General features: G+C 40.1%; 2 protein-coding genes across 5 annotated transcripts in view; one reads left to right on the top strand and one right to left on the bottom strand.

Annotated features, from left to right (window-relative positions):
- REV1 (REV1 DNA directed polymerase) overlaps positions 1-9,496 on the top strand; it is a 57,171-nt gene extending 47,675 nt beyond the window's left edge. For all 4 annotated transcript variants that reach the window (XM_083826906.1, XM_083826905.1, XM_083826908.1 and 1 more), the window contains 6 exons: positions 142-375; positions 4,955-5,063; positions 6,059-6,270; positions 6,441-6,597; positions 7,503-7,605; positions 9,065-9,496. In XM_083826906.1, coding sequence (XP_083683032.1) covers positions 142-375; positions 4,955-5,063; positions 6,059-6,270; positions 6,441-6,597; positions 7,503-7,605; positions 9,065-9,176 — 927 coding nt within the window. In that variant the 3' untranslated portion in view covers positions 9,177-9,496. The remainder of the gene's footprint in view (positions 1-141; positions 376-4,954; positions 5,064-6,058; positions 6,271-6,440; positions 6,598-7,502; positions 7,606-9,064) is intronic.
- Positions 9,497-12,302: 2,806 nt separating this feature from the next.
- EIF5B (eukaryotic translation initiation factor 5B) overlaps positions 12,303-16,199 on the bottom strand; it is a 34,617-nt gene continuing 30,720 nt past the window's right edge. The window contains exons 20-24 of the mRNA XM_083826928.1: positions 16,083-16,159; positions 15,797-15,961; positions 14,678-14,816; positions 13,940-14,101; positions 12,303-13,092 (exon numbers count right to left, since the gene is read on the bottom strand). Coding sequence (XP_083683054.1) covers positions 12,985-13,092; positions 13,940-14,101; positions 14,678-14,816; positions 15,797-15,961; positions 16,083-16,159 — 651 coding nt within the window. The 3' untranslated portion in view covers positions 12,303-12,984. The remainder of the gene's footprint in view (positions 13,093-13,939; positions 14,102-14,677; positions 14,817-15,796; positions 15,962-16,082; positions 16,160-16,199) is intronic.

Genomic DNA, 16,199 nt, shown 5'->3' with positions numbered 1-16,199 from the left:
AGGTCGCCAAATGTGTTTGCATACGCAGATTAAATTTTTTTTCAAAATTCAAAGACTATAGAACTATTTTTTTGGGGGGGGGTGTTAAAATTAACTTTGTTATATATTCCTCAGACCCTAAAAGCTTTTTTGTATTTGTAGCTAGATAAGTCTGTGCTAGAAGCTCTGCCACCTGATCTCCGAGAACAAGTAGAGCAAATATACACCATTCAGCAAGGAGAGACTTACGGAGAGAGCAAAAAAGAGCCAATAAATGGATGTAGCACTGCACTTCTCTCACAACCAGTTGGAACAGTGCTTTTACAAGTACCTGAGCTCCAAGAACCAAATGCCAATGTGGGAATTAATGTAATTGCCTTGCCAGCTTTCTCACAGGTAGGATGTTTGCACAGTATCAGTAAACGTCAACTTTCTACCTACAGGGAGAGTTAACAGCTTTTTTTTGAGCCAGAATTACTGTAGTCTGTTACTTACTCAAAATTTATTTATGATCCTTTAATATCGTTAAAAAGTCTGTGCTTTCAAATGTAACTTGCTCCATCACAAACCAAGTATGATACACATTTATTAAAGATTTATAGTCATCTGTATGTCCGTGGTTTTGCTGTTACTTAATGTAAAGCCCCTTATTTACACTTTGCTTTGCAATCTAGTGTGTAAATAGCTGTTTTTCTGCATTGCAGCTGAATTACACTGCACCATCAGTCAAAAGTCAAGCCATCCTAAAATCAGCTTAGCTAGTCACAGGAGACTCACTCTATTTAAGTGGATGCTCTGATGGTGTAAAGCCAACCTACTAGCTTCTGTAGATGTGATTGTTCATATCACATTCCTGGGAGAAAAGCAGGTATGGCTAAGATTGTGCATATCTCCATAATTTTGGAATGAGAAGCTGGTTCAGGACAAGGAAAGAGCAAAGTTGTTTCTCAGAATAGTGGCCTGGAAGGGGAGCCAGTACCTGGTAATGATGCTCCTAGTGATATTCCACCCTTCAATCCAAGATGGTGCTGAACCGATGTAGGGTTAAAAATAAAATAAAAAAAATCCAAGATTGAAATACCCAAAGATATAATATCTTGCATATGCATCATTTAAAATTATTGTTAATACTGCTCTATTTTATTTTTGTTTGCTCTGTCATTGCTACGTGGCTGTTCTCAGATGAAGTGATGTCACCAAATCAGATTTAGAGAGATGTTTGCTGCCGTTTCTGAGGCATAATGCTGCTTAGCTGACAAAGAATGCTTTGGAAACTAGAAATTCCTGACCTGCTTTTGCTAAACAGTAATTAATGCATAATTATTATTTAAAAGATGTGCAGTCCATTCTGCTACTAAAATTTCTTCACCTTAATCCAAGTTGATTGGTTCAAAAACAGTTGAATCAGTTTTCATTCCTGAACCACAAAGCTGGCTTTTCCATATGGGGATATCGTGAGAACAGTAAAGGAATTCTCCATCCCTCAGCTGTTTTAAATTACACACTTAAACTCTTGCCTATCAATGAATGCATCTTGGACTTGCGGGTTAAGTTATGCTGTGAAATCACATTCCTCCTCATTTGGTTTACCACTCAGTACTCTTTTTCAGAGAAAGTTATAACTATGTATGTCTTTCTATAAAAATTGCATTTAGTTTATCATATTTATGCCTTATCTATATATTAAGCAGTTGGGAATTAATTATTTTTGTGGTTTTTTTGGTTTTTAATAACAGTATCACTTTTTGAAACTGCATTAGAAATCTGTAATTTGCACGCTCAGTTTGCACTGTTTTCCTGTCTCTTATCTCCTAGTGCATTTTGTGACTGTGTTACTTGATCCAAACACGTCAGCTTAGGAGAGCATCATTTTATTTTGAAGATGTAGTTCAAGAATAGGCTTTTTTCTATTAATTTGTAGGGAATATTGTTGTGGTTTAACCCCCGTAGGCAGTTCAGCACCACATAGCCGCCTGCCCACTCTCACCAGGTGGGATGGGAGAAAGAATTGGAAAGGTAAAAGTGAGAAATCTCATGGGTTGAGATGAAGACAGTCTAATAGGTAAAATAAAAGCTGCATGCGCAAGCAAAGCAAAAAAAGGAATTCATTCACAACTTCCCATCAAGAAGCAGATGTTCAGCCACTTCCAGGAAAGAAGGGCTCATCATGTGCAGTGGTTTCTTTGGAAGGTGAATACCATCACTCTGAATGTCGTCCCTCTTCCTTCTTTCCCCCAGCTTCTATTGCTGAGCATGACACCAGGTGGTACAGGAATCCACCTGCTCACCTGCCCGGGCTGTGTCCCCTCCTAGCTCTTGGTGCACCCCCGGCCTCCTGGCTGGCAGGGCAGCATGAGAAGCTGAAGAGTGCTTGGCTCTGTGTAAGCACTGCTCTGCAACAAATGAAATATCAGGGTGTTATCAACACTATTGTCATCACAAATCCAAAACACAGCATTGTGAGAGCGCCTATGAAGAAAATTAATTCTGTCCCAGCCAAAAGCAGGACGAATATCCATACTGTCTAGATATCCATACTATCTATTTGAGAGTGCCTTATGCTTGTACTCCAGATTTTCTCCTGAAAACGTTTAAGCTTCCTTTATTGGAAATAAAAAGGGGAACTAAGATTCACAACTTTCATTTTCCCACTGAGGTCCGAGTTTAATGCATAATACATATATGGTTATATATATATATATATATACATAATACATACGTGGTTGGATAGCTCCTCCTTATTATTGTCAAAGTCTTTGTGGGTGCATGTATTGTGTGAGTATATACAAACATTTAACATCATTTTCATTCAAAACCTAGTAATAGATTTCAGGTATAGAAAAGTGGCAAGTCATTACAAATTGAGTGTTTTACTACATCTCAGCAAGTGTAAATGATGCCCTGCCATCTTTTTATAGCTTAATTAGGTTTGGTTTTCAGCCTTTCATTCCTTTTGTCTGAACTGTGTTTATATAACTAGGTGCCAAGTTGATAGTGATTTATTCATTAGAAAACAAGTGGAAAATGTCATTTGTTGCTGAAAGTTCTCCCATAAAAAGCATCTAGATATGTTGCATTCATTTCGGTCAGCTGCCGAAGTAATTTGAAAATTTAGAAGTTGTAACTCTCTGCAGAAGCTGAATCCTGTAAAAGGAAAGGATGCAAGAAACAAAGATTACAGATGCTTAGAAACAAATGATGTGTATTAGTGGGGTTAACTCCTGGTGGCAAATTTGCACCATGTCCTTACATTGCCTTAACATGGTAAAGATGCTTTTTAAGAAAATTTGGACAGGACATCAAAAATACTGGTATCTATGCTGAATTTATAAACATTGACATTTTCCATAACGTGAGGATGTGATACAGCTATGTGAAAGCTCTACATTAGGACAATGTCACTGGAGTAAATGTTACACTTTCACAGGGCAGTGGTGGGGGGAATGACAAAACCATGGTCAGTTCCCTGTACTGCCTTATTTTTGAATGAATTAAGTCATGTCATGGAACAGTTGCAATTCACATACACAAAAGATGTTAGTACTGGGCCTCCCGAATTCCTGAATTCTTGAGTGCCTAGCCAGTGGACATTAACCTTTAAAAATAGTTTTATTAAATAAAATGTATATTTAAAAATAATTTAAGCCTTGATGGTGACTTCTAAGAGTTGATTGGTGATTTAAGACTTGATTGGCGACATTCCACTACAATGCTTCGTTCTGTGCAATGCGTAGAGCAATTGAGGCCAGAGTTGTTCCCATTTCTTCCTTTAATTAGTGCATATTTCATGCAGTGAAAAATATGTTGGCACATGGAGTTCTAAAAATGCAAAAAACTTTGTTCTGACTTGATGACTTTTACCTGTGGGAGCATGATGTGGGAGACATAACGTGTGAATGGCACAGTCTACTCTCCTGACAAATATATACATTTTACAGTTGAAAAAAAGGATCAAATATCCATTGAAAATAAGGTGTAGCTCTTAGGTGCATACCAGTATTTTAAATACAGTATCTCCAATAATGGTAGAAACTGTATCGTGCACTTAGAATAGTAATACAGATTTCAAGTAATTTTTGTTGTTTGTACACATCTCAGAATTTTACCAGAGAAATGAAGGGCATTCTCCCACTGAGCAAATTTAATCCTCTAAATGATAGGTTTGCTTTTTATGAATTAGATTTTGCAGGCTATGAGTTTGAAACACTGTTCAAGAATATTGGGCAACTCAGAATACAAGAATAGAGGGACACTAATTTGCTCATTCAGCCACATAGTGAGGGAAGATGATACATGACATTTTGTGTTGTCCATATGAGTATGGCAGTTGGCATACTCACAGACGGTTTCCTATCTAGAATCCAAGCCCATAGGCCAATTGGAAGGGACTCTGTTTTTATCAGTCAATGAAGGGATGGATTACTAAAACCCTTTAGCGGTAGTTCAAAATATAAGGTAGCTGGATTTGTGTTTCTCGTATTTAAAGAAGCAAGACTATTCCCAAGGATATTTTGTCTGAGGAATGTAGCAGTATCAAAAGAAAAGGAGGAACAGAAGTCCAGTTGTCAAAGTGTTCATGTTTGGCAATTGGAAGGAAATGTTCTCCAACTCAGGCTTAATTGTGCTGTTAATACAGCTGTACTGTATAATAGTAGGTGAATAAAGATGGAACATCTCGGGGGGGAGGGGTTATTAACACCTGTGATCATTTTTAATGGTTAGTGTGTTATATGCCTGTAAATAATAAATCTGTAAAATGTAGCGTAATGTTAAAAGGAAGGTTTTGTAGTTGTTACAAGCATAGGTACATGAAGAAAATGTACAGCGTATTTTATTTTACAGTGTTTCAGCTGTATTTCATTTAGTTTTGCTTGGCATAAAACGTAAATATCGTTCTTACGTGGGTAATCTAGAGGAAAGCAAGCAGTGTTGCTCTCTGGTAAAATAATCAAACGAATCTTCTGTCACTGTTCAGGTGGACCCTGAGGTTTTTGCTGCGCTACCTGCTGAGCTGCAAGCAGAACTGAGAGATGCATATGATCAAAGGCAAAAGCAACCAGAACAGCAACCTGCTAATACTTCTGGTAAGTATATATTAGTTGTACAATAGTTTGTAATAGGAGTTGTTTACTATTTGAAGAGATTTTCGCAACCCTAAATACAAACCAGAAAATATAAACAAAGCTTCTAGGACGATACTGTGTTAAATTGAATTTCTGTATTTTTGGTAGACAGTGAGTTACCACCAGCTGTGGCCTCATTTTGGAAACAGATGCCTAGCATTACTGAAATGGGTAATTAATTCAATTCATTGGGACTGTGACACGAAACGGCTCATGTCCTTATGTTTGCAGAATGGAATGTAAACTTGGTATGTCTCGTGATTTAAAGTACTGCATCTTCAGTACTCAGTTTAGGTAAACGTGTGCTCAGATTAGCATCCTCTTGGTTTGTATAGCAGTAGTACAGGTTTCAGGGAACTGGAGAGATGATACATCTCGCCGTGTCTGATGGATGATTTTACTCTGAGCTGATCACTTAGGTCTCCTTTTTATAATCAGTTGAAGAAATGAGGTAACTTGCCTGTGAAAGTGAGTGCCATAAAATAGGTTAGAAATGCCAGTGGTTTCATTGTCAGTTTAATACTGCATTATTACAATGAAACCTTGATTTCAGTCAGTGGACTACTGCAGATTAAAGTAGTTAGGGGGCCTTTTTGCTGCTGTTTTTTTGATAATCACTGGTGGAAAGTCTTAGCAGGTATCTAGGTTGGACAGTGCTCTAGGGTGAAGCAATTTGTCCAGTAGGCTTCGGATTTCACTAGCTGCTCATATTTGAGCGCTGAAATGCTTGATATTTAAAAGGCTCATAATTAAGTACACTAATGTCTAGCAGTGCTGTTCAAGTTCTTAAACCATTGCCCAAATCCGAAATGGCATGTGGAAACTAAGTCATTTTATCTAGGTTATATTTTCCCAATTGATCCATAGATTGTTATGGAAGGTAGAGGCTTCCTTTTCGACAGAAAAGTATTAAATTTTAAATGTATCAATCACTGACTGTTCCTGTGTTTTTTCAGCATCCAAAAACCCTTGCCTACACCTGAAGCATGCAACAATGAAAAACAAGAAAAAAATCAGGAAAAAAAATCCAGTCAGTCCTGTAAAAAAGATTCAGAGTCCTTTGAAAACCAAACTCCTGGGTAGCCCTGCAAAAAACATGCCAGCTACATCTGGAAGCCCACAGAAGCTAATAGATAGTTTTTTGAAACAGGAAGGAACAGCTGTTCAGGTAATTTTAACAGCTTGCTATGTCCATTTCTTTAGGCTTTGTCCATGTTCACAAAACCAGCTTGTTTTCTTTCCTGGATTCTTTAGTGTATATGCTTATCTATACGTGCATGTATATGGTGTTACTGTATTTGTCAGACTGAGCATTACCAACTTTTATGTTTGGAGCAGCTGGAAGCAGTTCCATCAACTTCGGATTGTTCAGGCCCATCAGCTCTGCAGACTGAACAGCCTGGTTCATTCAGGCCACAGGCACCCAACCTAGCTGGAGCCGTTGAATTCAATGACGTAAAGACGTTGTTGAAAGAATGGATAACAACTATTTCAGGTAAGGGATGGCATGCTAGCGATGATCTTGCATCACAAGGAAAACTATTTTTTTAGCAGGCTTTTTGTACTTTGTTCCTTTTTCGTTCACTCTTCCTTTCACTGGTTACTTTTCACAGTGATCTTGAAGTCTTACTGCTTTGAAGTGTTGCGGTAACTTGATTCTTCCTGCACAGTTGTTGTTTCGTGTTCTTGCCTGCTCCTGTTTCTTGTTTAGCACCATGAAAATCCACCTGCTCTCCCTTCAGCCCTTTTGTCAGGCTCTTGTCGTGTGCCTTGATGTTACTTGTATGAAAGGTTTTCCTTATTTTGCCCACTAGGTTAACAGCCGTTAGAGTGAGAGATTTTTAAAAGGAATTCTTTTCTTAGGAAGATGTCTTTTTAGAGAGAAAGGAATGCATATTTTTCCAAAAAAAAAAAAAAATGCCAGAAAGAACTAGGATGAAGTGCAAAAGTTTAACACCATTGTTAAATTGTGATTTGAATTTCAACAAGATGTCACACAATTAGCAATCCCTTATTATCTTGGAAAATCTGACCTCCAAGATTCTTCATGTCCTGAACACTGCTATTCTCCTAAGAGTTTCAAAAGAGTTATTCCATTCGAAATCCATATTTCTTTTCCTTTTGGTTAATATTAGCCTGGCTCTAATTTGTTCTTACAAGTGAGGGGGGGAAAAAAGAGGAGAGGTTGACAAGCCAGATGTTTCAGGGTGTTGCAGTCCATTTATGTACAAAACTTGTGATGTTGGAGGGAGATACAGGAATACAGCAGTTAGCACCTGATAGGCTAACGCTGACATTTTTTCTAGTATATTCTAATTATTCTATAATAATTATTTAAATATACTTGGAGAAAGGTTCTCTCAGTTCTCTTCATTTTTTTAATGTATTTTTCTTTTACAGATCCTATGGAAGAAGACATTCTACAGGTTGTGAAGTATTGTACTGATCTAATAGAAGAAAAAGATTTGGAAAAGTTGGATCTGGTGGTTAAATACATGAAAAGGTAGCTTAATTGCTAATGTTTGTGTTGTTTGGGCTGGTTTTGTTTGCACTTATCCACTAGGTACTTCAGTGTGAGACCACAAGTCTATTAGGCATTCCGTTGATGAGTGTAAATATTTTAAGCTTAAATTTTATTTAAAAAATGGGGTGAAAAAGGTTGGGCTGATAAAATAGGTAATCTGTGAAAAAGCAAAAGTATCATTTAATATTATTTGCTACAAAGTGTTCTGTTTCCAGCCAGAGGATAATTTTTGTCATCATTGTCCCTTCATCCTGTTTTCATTTGTCATTGCTGCCTTAGATCTTTTCATCTGTTTCATCTGATTTCAGTTCTGTATCCAGATCTGTCTCACCTCTCCAACCCTATTAAATCTGTTTTTATTACTTAGTCACTGTGCTCCTTTTGCTTCTCCCATGTGTCAGGAAGCCCAAGTTCCCTTCATGACGTGTTTACTCTCTGATAGCTGTGCTGCTCAGCTTTCAGTGTCTTTGGTTTGGCAAATACTTAATTCTCAGAACTAATCAGCACCCAAAGGACTACAACAGTGTAAAAACTTTGTTACGCTTTTGTATTATGGGATGTCTTTAGGCTTCAGAAAATGAGAAATGCTCAGTGCAGTTAACTGCTTTGTTGAATGCTGTATATTCTTTATAAAACTCTTGGGAAAGCATCACATCCCGCTCCTGGTGCTCCATGTATATGAGATGATGTGCACTAGTAGCAGTATGGCTCTCTGAAGGCTGGTAAGTGTAGGACAAGGAACCAGGAGTCAAACAATACACAGTTGTCCATATGAAACTGATACCAGGTCCTACTAAATTGTACGTGGAGGGGCCCCCTGCTCTCCTGTAATAGCCATCTAGAAGGGGATTTAGAGAGAGGAGACACGGGATGCATCTAAAATGCCTGCCTTGGGCATTTTCTTCCTTTCATTTGCTTGTAGTGGCAGCTGAATGACGGAGGTAGCTCATACTTAGCTCTGCGTGTCTGAGACTCTGTTCCACTTATAGCAATACACACAACATAGTGCCCTCAATATGTGTTATTAAAATGCCTTAATTATGACGGCATTTGTTGGAAGAAAGTTGTAGCATGTATGTCTTGGTTTGAGGAAGGAAAGATTCGGATCCAGAATCTTGCCATTTTTAATTCTTTAGTAAAGTTTTCAGAAGCCTACTGCTTTAATTACATGCTTACAACCACTGCAAAATGCTAATGTTTACGAACTGGTGGCACTGTTTACATCAGAAATATTGCTGGTGAATGTCAGCGGAACCTGTGGCATTAGCTAAGACTTGGTATATTTGAAGAGAGAAGGCTTTACCAAAATCAAGTCAAAATACAGCGTACCATTGTGATCTTGCTTTCCAGCGAGAAGACCAAAAGTAAATGTAAAAAAAAAAAAAAAGGTGGTTCTGTAGTTGTAATTTTCTCCCTCTTTTTTCCTTCTTCCTTTCAGGTTAATGCAATCATCTGTGGAATCAGTTTGGAATATGGCATTTGACTTCATTCTTGACAATGTTCAGGTAGTTTTACAACAAACTTACGGAAGCACATTAAAAGTTATCTGAACTTGTAGTAAAGAGCTTGATGGGAGCCTGGAGCTCTCTGCTAGCTGTGCCATAAGTGCTTGTGAGGTATTTGCAAAGTGCATGATAGTAATGCCCTGAGTTTTTATAATTTCAAATTTCTTTTTAAACAACAAAGTGTTTTGTACATTTCTTTTCAGAAAGTGCCAAATTTGTCAGTATTGCATGTAAATAATTGTGTTAAAATTCTTTTATTGTAGTATAGAATCTATTTACAAAATGTTTGTTTATAAAGTTTTATGGATTTTTACAGTGAAGTGTTTACAGTTGTTTAATAAAGAACTGTATGTATATTTTTGTACTGATTCTATTTTGTCATGCTTCAGTTGAATATAGCTAATCACTTTTATTAAAGCTGCAGCTTTGATTCATTTACAATGACATGGTTCGACACCATGACCCTCCACTGATGTTATTACAGATGCAAGGGAAGAATATTGGCTCGTTTTCTGTTTCATCCTTCAAAGACAGGAACCAGGGTGGCCCGGCCCATCCACAGCACGCGTGGCGCTAGCTGAGGCCTAATTGATCTCGGAGCTCTGTATATCCAGGTGCACAGCTGTCCCTGGAGCTGCGTGCTCTTGAAGGAGAACAAAGGGTGAGCAGTTACCCAAGGGGGAAGCACTGTATGTCAGGGAGTAGCTAACATGGAGCATGGTTTAAGTCTGTCTGTACCAGGCCTCTGAGTTGCTCTTGCTCTGGACAGAGCCACATTCTACTCTTCAACTACCACCCCAGAACATTTATTTCCTCTGCAAGGTAACAAAACAGGTTGTAGCGAGTAGCAGAAGCCTTTCAAAAAATGGGTTTATACCTGGAACGACCCCAACAGTTTGTGTCCATGGCAGGGATGTGTATGCTTGCATCTCTACAGTTGTTTTGGACAAGTTTGCTTTTTCTAGATGTATACCAGCCTCATCCAGTAACATTTGGCTGTGTATCTTGAAGTAAAGCTGTTCTTCTCATTCTGAAGAGAATGAAGACTGCAGCAGGCACTACAGCTGGATGCAGAGTGCTCTGCCGTCAGTTGACCAGCTGTAGCACAGGGGACAGGTTTGACATGTTTAGTTGGCACTTTAAGCTTTAGGTTGCACCCTCAGCATCCCTTGTAACCCACCCTGGGAGAGGAACCACTGTGACAGCCATCTGGAACAAGGCGACTACCTTGGTGGATGAGGGGAGCGCAGTAAGTGTGCATGTAACACAGACTGTCATGTGAGGCACCAGAGGGTTGTACTGCGTCCAGAGGGACAGCAACAGACTGAGAGGAACCTCATGAAGGTCAGCAAAGAGAAGTGCACAACAGATACAGACAATCCTGGACCAAGTCCAGATGATTAAGGGAGTGGAGCATCTCTCATAAAGGGAAAGGCGCAGGAGAGCTGGGGCTGTTCAGCCTGGAGAAGACAACTTGGGGGTTCAGGCAGATCTTACCCCTGTGTACAGATAGCAAGGCGGGCAGGGGCCGGTTCAAGGAAACCAGAAACAGACCCTACTCTGGTATCAAATGACAGGGCAAGAGGCAATGGGATGCAGTACAAAAAAAAATCTCCAATTCCAATTAAAACAACACATATTGTTTTCCCTGTAAGGGTAAACAAACCCTGCAACAGGTTCTCCACAGGAGGTATGGAGGGTCAAGCTGTGGAGATTTTCAAAATGCAATTGGACAAAGTCATGGGCAACCTTTCTCCTTCTCCATTTAAGAAAACCAGCTTGGCAACTGTTTCTGTAGAAGAATATATTTGCTGAAAGTCAAGACCGTATTTTAAAAGTTAGGTGTCAGATACACAGCTTTGATCCTGTGAGTGCTACTCAAGCCATGCTCCTAAAGAAAAGAGGATTACTTCTGTTTTCATTCTCTCTCATTGATCCCTGCTTCAAGCCCTTAAATATTTCATTCAAGGTACCTGCTTCCTTAAAACCCCTTACTGGAGGTATTTCTACAAGGTTCATAACAGCAGCCTGCAAAACTAGCATCATCCTTTTCCATGCCATACCTGAGGAAACAAGAACACATCAAGACCACATTGTTTCACATCAGTGTTCTTAACTTAAGAACTTTTTATTAGAGTAGCTTTCATGATTGCATAGTTTGCGAAAGGAAATCATTACAATTAAATGCAGTCTCCTCACTGTGACACTTGAGAGCATTCTATTCTAAATCACTGACACGCCCAGTGATGTGAATTTGTACCACACTCCAACCATACTGAAAAGGTCCTGGGTCAAGGGCAAGTTTAAAGTCTAACAAACAAAAAAAATAGTCTGGTAAGTTAAATTCCATTATCAAAGGTAGCACGTTATTCAGTGTTCCTTTGTAATGGAGGTCATACACTCCCTATCGTGAAATTCATGTTTGTCCAACCAAAGAAAATAAAGAAATTTAAGTGACAGAAGAAACGTGAGCAGATCAAGCTGCTTGTTACAAGTTAGATTTTTTTTATAAATATTTTAAATGCTAAAAATCTCAGCTACATGAAAGACCATTATCAATTTTGCTTCAGCTTGTGCTTCTGAGAAGTATTTGTTACGCATCTCTCAACATGAGTTGGCAATTTCTAGGAGAGCACCTGACTACAGGTCGCTGAAGCTGTCAGCTTAGGAGGGCAACCAAAGGGAACGAAGGGTCAGGCGATACTGGGGTTACAGACTGATTCCTGGTCGTCACAAACCGCACTGACCAAATGCCTTTTGAACTGGTCCAGTCCCGCGGTGCTGGATGACTCAACTGGTCTGAGGCAGCATCCGAAGTCACCGCTTACTTGGGGACGAGCGCTCTGCAGGTGCTTACTGCCACTCCGAATGGTGGTCAAAAGATGCTGCATCTACGCTCCTCCCCGCAGCGACCTCCGGTAATTCTGACCTGCTAAACACCGGGCCTGCAACACCGCTACTGCTGGAATACAATAAAAAGCGTGAGCCACCGAGAGCGCCACGCACAGCGCACGCTCAGCACAGGGAAGAGAAGCCAGAAGACGCCTCTGCTGCAATGCGCGTCTGTGACTTGGCCAGGCAGGGAGAGGCAAGCCTCAGCCCGGCACTTCATCTGTAACGGCCCAGGAGGTGACATTTTTTTTATTGAAGCAAACTGTAAAACAAAGGGGCTACTATGTCCATCTCCTTTATTTGCGGCTCTGCGTTATAATGATTACAGGTCGACTTTGATGAACTGTACAAGCAGTAAAAGGCGGCCAACTACGCTTTACATCATTGTTTCACACAAAGCAAATACAGAAATATCCAATTGCCTAATTTTCTATTTAAAAAAATTTCTATAGGCACAAAGCAGAAGAATATTGGAAAAGAGAGTCAAGGGAAGAGGTATGCATAAATAAAGAAGTACTTCTTACATCAAAAATGTCCCAAGAATCACAAAGTCTGCAGAAGCTTGGTTAATCAAATACTGCAGTACTGATCTCATCAGTATAAAAGTGAAAGAGCTTTAGTTCTGTAATAAAAATTCAATTTATTTTACTTTATTTTGGAGAGAGGAGGGAAAAAGGGTGGAAGGAAAGTGTAAGAGAAGAAAGGGCAAACTTTAAAACAGCAGCCAGTATTAGGAAGGGCAGTGGGAAAGGTGAACAGGCACATTGGAACCGTGGGAACATGTAAATTGACCACTGTCAAACCAGTGTAAATTTCTTGGTTTCTCATGGAAAACATTTTATCCACATATTTTCCTCCCAAACATATATCCAACACTGTCTTCAATATACGACTTTGTTGGTAACTTTTAGAACAGGAACAGCAAGTTTATTCCTGCCTCCCCATTGCTGTAAAAAGTTATCTAGATGATTTCAAACACTTTCTTCAGCTCTACTATAAGCTGCCAGTCAGACTTCTGCATTTCATCTCTGAACCAGTCCTTCAGAGCATCGATGGACTGACGACTGATCTGTAACACACAAGACAAACCCATCAGAAACACGTATTAATAACAGTAACTGCTTCCACCGCGTGAAAGCTGATCCACAGAGAAGGCACCCGCCTACAAAACAGGAAAGCTACTTCCAAACCCAGTTTTGCTGCTCATCTGCTGCAGAGCTCGTCTCATTCATTTCCCTTCTTTGCTCCTCACATCTTAACCTGGACTGCGGTGACTGCAGAAGCACAGACCATCTCGCTCCTTGCGCAGGAATGCAAGCACCCGTGACAAGGGGTGTTATCCTGCTTCCCCCAGTGCCACCAGCACTACCTCCCAGTCCTCCTAACGTGTGTGGAGGGCTGCCTTACTGCACGGTGCATAATGCAGCTGGGAACACGGGGAGCTCCGGCTTTGCCTCTGACAGCAAAAAAATGTGAGCAAGGGATCATCTCCTAGCCTGAGCCCAGCATTCCAGAATCGGAGCGAGTGAAGCTCTGCTGTTCATTGCACACATTCAAAACTAGGCAAACATGACCGCGCTGTAATGCCACGAGAGACTGCTACACTGCTCTGAGCACCAACAACATACGAAGGTATGCAAACAGCTCATTTGCCATTTACCCTCTCTGGTGCAATAAGCTGCCAGGTATTTTTAGTTACAGTACATCGTTCCTTCGGTTCTCTCAAGCAGCACCACTACAGATCTCAAAACAAGGCTACAGAGAAACGCTGTTGAGCAATGCCATACATGAATAATTTCAAGTGTCTCAGTCTCTGATGCAAGGTTGCTAATATTAATTTTCCAGGCTTTGCGCAACATTTCCACTTCAAGCAAGTTACCATTGCGTCATAAACCAAAAATACAGATGGCTTTTACCTTACTGACGAGGATGTCTGTTGCTTCAAAATGTCGCCCATACATTTTAGGTGATTCACCAGGAATAGGTTCTATTTTAACACATACTTCTTGGCCTTTTTTTGCAACCTCCACTGGCTTGTGGTTTATTTCAATACTTGTAACTATTCCAATTTCAACAAACTGTAATACAATGAAGAAAGTGTAATACACATGAGCAAAACCCGTGCGCACACCCTTCTCCAAATTCCTGCCAGTTGCTCATCCGAAGCAATGCATCAGAGCAGCCACCCCAGAGCTTGCAAAGCCATGCATATCGCACAGGAAGCGTGTACAGAAAAGGGCAGCAGTACCAACCCACCTGTATTTCATCTGCCATGCCAATTTGTTAACCTTCAGAATATCAGGACTTGAATTCCCCCCTTACTAGCAACCAGGAAAGAATTTTGCTTGTTCCTTTGTATCACAATACAGAAATTGGAAGGGAATTTGGGAGGGAAGGTGACAGCCACAGCCACGCTTCTTGGTAGGGCACTGCGGAGGTCAAGAGGCTGTCTCTCTGCTGCAGGACGCAACTGTCCCAGCAGAGCACAATACCATGGCTGATCACTGGGAAGGAGACTTGATGTAACACTGAATCTCATCTCCTACCAAAATTCTGTGCAGTGGGGGAAGGCACACAAACGTTTCCTGGCGCCTCATCCCAGCGACTACCCGCTCGAACAGACGTCCATGGGGAAGAAAGAGGCTCTTACTTACGTTTTTGCTGGGTACGCACATGGGAGTGCCCTGCTTCACCTGGCCTGCCTCCACGACGACACCCATCACTATTGGGTCACGGGAGTTGAAAATAAACTGAGGGAGTATTTTCATCTTGCAAGGGAATACTGCTATATGCCTGGGAGACAACAAAGAGAAGGCATTTTGAAATAGTTGCTGGAACGGTGCGGGGAGTATTAATGGTTCTGCCTTCTACTGCACATCCTGGGCATTTGTTCTAGTAGCGTCACTTGGGGAAGAAATAAGCAGGAAAAATCTCTCTTGCTGTCTTGTTAATCTAGTCAACGCTATCTTAGAGAACTATAGGCAACAATAATCGAGCATGGCTGGCATGGATTTTATTTTGACTGGCTCGGGCATCGAGACAAGACCAAGACCAAAGGAACAAAAATTACAGTATAATTATAATCTCAGAAGAGCATGGGAACAGAAATATTGTTGCCAAAATCCAATACAGTGACTCAAGAAATTCTACATTTTTGTTTGTGAAGAAGTATTTTTAAATGCTGAGCTATACAAACTCAAGTTTTGATTAAAAAAAAATGCATATTTTTTCCCCGCGTATTTAATTTGTCATTACTTTACTGAGGACCAGCTAATTGCACAGACTCCAAAAAATAAGTTTTGGATCCTTATAAATCCTTAAATGATGGCATATTCATGTTACTACAATCACAATTAAGCTGTGTACACTGGAATTGCATAAGCATGAAACAATAGAACCCAAATCCTTCTGGTTGTTTTCTCAACCCTGCAAGACTAACCCATCTGTCAGAAACTAAGAAAGGAAACCAAGTATATAAAGCAAGCCTTAATAAAAACACTCCATATAACATGATGGGTTTTGCTAAATCTTGCCATTGCTTCACAACTCCCACCCTACTATATCTAATCCCAGATGTAAACATTTAGACTAGACTGCCGAATTCCTGAAAATTAACAGTTCATTGTCCTTCTTTCCTGCCTTCCTTCCTATCAGAATTGCATGCTAAGTAATAGTATGCAATCAAGAAGTTAAATGCAATTTCATTTAGTAATAAGACAATTAAAAGACTGTGTTACTTGGGAAGCACACAGACTAGGATTGCTTTTACTTACTTGAATTCTTCTTGTTTCTGTTTTTTGTAGTCTTGTCTATATTTTGTGAAGGCATCAAATAAGTGATAAATAATTTCAGCACTAAAAATTCGAACTCCTAAACTATCAGCCATTTCCTGTGCATCGCGTTCAATCCTCACATCAAACGCTAGGATGACTGCGTATCTGCAAGTAGAGATAAGTCAAACAGTTTACCAGACAGACCACAAAACCAGAGCTAGGAAGGGGGCCTTCCTGAAACAGCACTGTGCGTTTTTCAACACAGTAAAGCAAGGAATTTACTTACTGTGGGTCATGCTCCAACATAACTGATGCCTTCATAACGTCCTTTTTATGGACAGGACCTATATTAATTCCTGCGTACTGTTGAAGAGGAAAGCCACAGAAATCAGTCACTGACCTT

Source organism: Anser anser (assembly GCF_964211835.1).
Source record: "Anser anser genome assembly, chromosome: 1".
Classification (NCBI taxonomy): Eukaryota; Metazoa; Chordata; class Aves; order Anseriformes; family Anatidae; genus Anser; species Anser anser.
This window is presented reverse-complemented; position numbering and strand designations above follow the sequence as displayed.